The sequence below is a fragment of the Nerophis lumbriciformis genome, linkage group LG10, assembly GCF_033978685.3.
Source record: "Nerophis lumbriciformis linkage group LG10, RoL_Nlum_v2.1, whole genome shotgun sequence".
Classification (NCBI taxonomy): domain Eukaryota; kingdom Metazoa; phylum Chordata; class Actinopteri; order Syngnathiformes; family Syngnathidae; genus Nerophis; species Nerophis lumbriciformis.
In genome coordinates, this window is record NC_084557.2 from 47,310,904 (window position 1) to 47,315,691 (window position 4,788).

Sequence of the window (4,788 nt, forward strand, 5' to 3'; positions counted from 1 at the left end):
GCCAACCAAAAAGTAACCACAGAACACTAGTGTTCTGTGGTTACTTTTTGGTTGGCCAACTGTTTACGTTGTATTGCACACCCTGACGGCAAGTGTGGGAGTCGGTTCTGAAGCATGAAGTAAAGAGACGTAACTTCGTCACCTCGCCTGGTTATTGACTCCAACCCAAAATATTACACTGCCCATACCTATGCCATACTTGCCAACCCTCCCGAATTTTCCGGGAGACTCCCGAAATTCAGCGCCTCTCCCGAAAACCTCCCGGGACAAATATTCTCCCGAAAATCTCCCGAATTTCAGCCGAAGCTGGAGGCCACGCCCCCTCCAGCTCCATGCGGACCTGAATGAGGACAGCCTTTTTTTTTATGACAGGAGGACAACAGGGTGACAAGAACTAAATCATCCAGACTAGAGATAAATTGTATTATTATGTTTATCTTACCTAAAAATAAATATATTTATTAATAAAAATAAAAAAACTAAATACATTTTTACAATATTTTGCTAAAAACATCAAAATTAATTGTATTTTTATTTGTATTTTTTCTGACTCCTTATTACATCCAGCCATAGAATTATACATTAAAATAAATATATTGGAAATAATTCATTTTAAATGATCATAATAATTCATTTAAAATGACCATATTTAATTATTAAAATAATTGCTTGTTTATCAACAACTTTAGCATTTTATTCATTACATTTTGAAGCTCTCAGAAGCCAAGTTATGTTATATTCCTTAAGATTTATTTATGCAAGTTTGAAGTATCAATTATCTAAACACAGTTTTGTTTGCATATTTTCAGGATGTAAATATATATATATATGTATATATATAAAGTCCCAATGATTGTCACACACACACTAGGTGTGGTGAAATTTGTCCTCTGCATTTGACCCATCCCCTTGATCACCCCCTGGGAGGTGAGGGGAGCAGTGGGCAGCAGCGGTGCTGCGCCCGGGAATCATTTTTGGTGATATATGTATGTATATATATATATATGTATGAAATACTTGACTTGGTGAATTCTAGCTGTCAATATACTCCTCCCCTCTTAACCACACCCCCGCCCTCAACCACGCCCCTGTCCTCCCCCAACCACGCCCCCCCACCCCCCACCTCCCGAAATCGGAGGTCTCAAGGTTGGCAAGTATGACCTATGCTCCTTCAAAGGCTGTGCTACTGGCTGCAAAGCATTGCGCTTTCAAATACAACAATGAGTAGAGAGGAGTGTTATGTGTGTATATGTGTGAATAAATGACCGTATTTTTCGGACTATAAGTCGCAGTTTTTTTCATAGTTTGGCCGGGGGTGCGACTTATACTCAGGAGCGACTTATGTGTGAAATTAATAACATATTACCGTAAAATATCAAATAATATTATTTATCTCATTCACGTAAGAGACTAGACGTATAAGATTTCATGGGATTTAGCGATTAGGAGTGACAGATTGTTTGGTAAATATATAGCATGTTCTATATGTTATAGTTATTTGAATGACTCTTACCATAATATGTTACGTTAACATACCAGTTGGTTATTTATGCCTCATATAACGTACACTTATTCAGCCTGTTGTTCACTATTCTTGATTTATTTTAAATTGCCTTTCAAATGTCTATTCTTGGGGTTGGGTTTTATCAAATAAATTTCCCCCAAAAATTCGACTTATACTCCAGTGTGACTTATATATGTTTTTTTTCTTCTTTTTTATGGATTTTCGGTCGGTGCGACTTGTACTCCAAAAAATACAGTATTTATTTTATTTATATGTGTATATATATACATGTATATATATATATATATATATATATATATATAGCTAGAATTCACTGAAAGTCAAGTAGTTATTTTATTTACATATATATATATATATATATATAAGAAATACTTAAATTTCAGTGAATTCTAGCCATACTTGCCAACCCTCTCGGATTTTCTGGGAGCGCCTCTCCCGAAAAACCTCCCGGGACAAATTTTCTCCCGAAAATCTCCCAAAATTCAGGCCGAGCCGGAGGCCACGCCCCCTCCAGCTCCATGCGGACCTGACCTGTTTTCACGCCCGCTTTCCCACAATATAAACAGCGTGCCTGCCCAATCACGTTATAACTGTAGAATGATGAAGGGCGATTTCTTGGTTTCTTATGTGGGTTTATTGTTAGGCAGTTCCATTAACGTCCTCACAGCGCGGTAACAACACACAACAACAGCAGTCACGTTTACGTCTACCGTAAAGCAGTTCGTCTGCCGTAAACAGCAATGTTGTGACACTCTTAAACAGGACAATACTGCCATCTACTGTACATGCATATGTGACAATAACATCTACGGCTTTTAGAGAGTGCAGTGCACAACTGCGCACACAACAAGAAGACGAAGCAGAAGAACGAGGAAGATACAGCCGTAGTGACGCAGACGACGAGTAAGATGAAGAAATACGCTTGTAAGTTCCAAGCCGCAGCTGCGATTGGACCTGGATAGCCTCCGGTAAGAAGTAGTGGACTACCAAGTGCTTGGCACTGAAGATCTTCCTCAGGAAGCTTAGATTGACCGGTTTTGGGCCATGCTAGGGAGAGATGGAAGATTCCCGTCTCTAATGCATTTGATGAAAGCACTTTTGTGCGTGCCACACATCAATGCATCATCAGAGAGGGTGTTCAGCATGGTTAGAAAAATAGTGACAGAGAATAGAACAAGGATGGACAATTCAACCCTTAACTCAACAATGAGTAGATGAGTGTTATGTGTGTGTATATGTGTAAATAAATGAACACTGAAATTCAAGTATTTATTTTATTTATATATATATATATATATATATATATATTAACCATGCCCCCAACCACGCCCCACCCCGACCACACCCCCCACCTCCCGAAATTGGAGGTCTCAAGGTTGGCTAGTATGATTCTAGCTATAAATATACTCCTCCCCCCTTAACCCCGGCCCCGCCCACCTCCCAAATCTCCTGAATTTGGAGGTCTCAAGGTTGGCAAGTATGAAAGATAATCCTGTCAAAGTAGGTAAATACTAGCTTGCTGTGGCGATACTGTATTTTTAAAGTGCTGTTCCTTTTGTGGTATTTCTTAAAACTATATATTATACAGTATACACATTGTATGTTGACTTGCCAGTTAAATATGCATTTCACTAATCATTTCATACAGTACAGAATACAGACCAACTTATAAACTCGTGTGTGAAAGCCACATTGGAAAACCAGTCCAATGTCGTGTTTAAACGTGACTTGAAATTTACTGAAAAAGTAAACTAGTTTTTGTGAAAAGTTTTAAGACACTGTAACCCAGGGGTCCCCAAACTTTTTGACTCGGGGGCCGCATTGGGTTAAAAAAAATTGGCCGGGGGCCAGGCTGTATGTATATATATATATATATATATATATATATTATATATATATATATATATATATATATATATATATATATATATATATATATAATGTGTGTGTATATATATATATGTATGTATGTATGTGTGTGTGTGTGTGTGTGTGTGTATATATATATATATATATATATATACACACACACACATATTTATATATATATATATATATATATTTGTATGTATATATACATATATATATATATATATATATTTGTATGTATGTATACATATATACATTGTCTTTATAATCTGTTTTGTCATTTAACATCAATCAACATTGATGTTCATCAACATTTAACATTGTCACGTTATCGATGGGAAAATTCATTTTTAGACAATATGATTTGCCTGAGCGGCTAGAAGACACCAAGAGTAACAAGCGGTAGAAAATGGATTAGAAAGGAAAGATAAGTTAAAAAATTGAAAAAAAATTACTTGGGACTTCCTGTGGGCCGGATTTTGGATGCTGGGGGGCCGAATCCGGCCCGCGGGCCGTAATTTGGGGACCCCTGCTGTAACCTATTTTTATGGGCTTTCCTCTTTGTGATGTTAAGTTCCTGTTATATACGCTGTTATACAGTATATGCCTTGAGCTCTTATTTTGAAGGCGCAAAGAGCGGAAGTGATGACACATTGTAGTGGAGCGGAGGTTTTTGAAAGAATGTAAATAAAGTGGTCCTCGTGTAAACTGGAGCCTCCGTGTTTGTTATTTTGTAGTTTCATACAGTATAGCCTCCGTGTTATTTTGTAGTTTCATACAGTATAGCCTCCGTGTTTGTTATTTTGTAGTTTCATACAGTATAGGCGACATGTATAAACCCTCACTTACATTACAACGTGTCATCACTTCCGCTCTTAGTGCTTTCAAAATAAGAGCTCAAGGCATATACTGTATTACAGGAACTTAACATCACAAAGAGGAAAGCCCATAAAAATAGGTTACAATACGACACTGTATATTTATCTCCAAGCTTGACAGAGAAATAACGTCGTTTTTTTCCTGGCGTTTCACTACTCCGGTAACATGTTGGCTGCTCTTATTTCGAAGGTCCTATGGGCGGATGTTGTTGTCAGGTGACCGCACTTCCCTTTCGGCCGATTTCCGGGTCGTAACCAACATTTTATTCTTATTTAACGCATTCGTGAAGTAGAAATGTCTGCAAAGCCGACATGTTTGATTGTGTTGAGCGCGTCTCCTCAAGGTATGTATATCAACTTTGACGAGCATGTATTCATGTAATAAGTGACATTTTGGTAGCGTGTAGTCATGTTTGATTGATTGATTGATTGAGACTTTTATTAGTAGACTGCACAGTACAGTACATATTCCGTACAATTGACCACTAAATGGTAACACCCCAATAAGTTTTTCAA

The 4,788-nt window shown here is 37.5% G+C and overlaps 1 protein-coding gene across 1 annotated transcript in view; it reads left to right on the plus strand.

The window, feature by feature from the left end:
• Window positions 1–4,474: 4,474 nt before the first annotated feature.
• gatd1 (glutamine amidotransferase class 1 domain containing 1) overlaps window positions 4,475–4,788 on the plus strand; it is a 10,909-nt gene continuing 10,595 nt past the window's right edge. Inside the window, exon 1 of the mRNA XM_061969510.2 lies at window positions 4,475–4,616. Within this exon, the coding sequence (XP_061825494.2) occupies window positions 4,568–4,616 (49 nt within the window). The 5' untranslated portion in view covers window positions 4,475–4,567. The remainder of the gene's footprint in view (window positions 4,617–4,788) is intronic.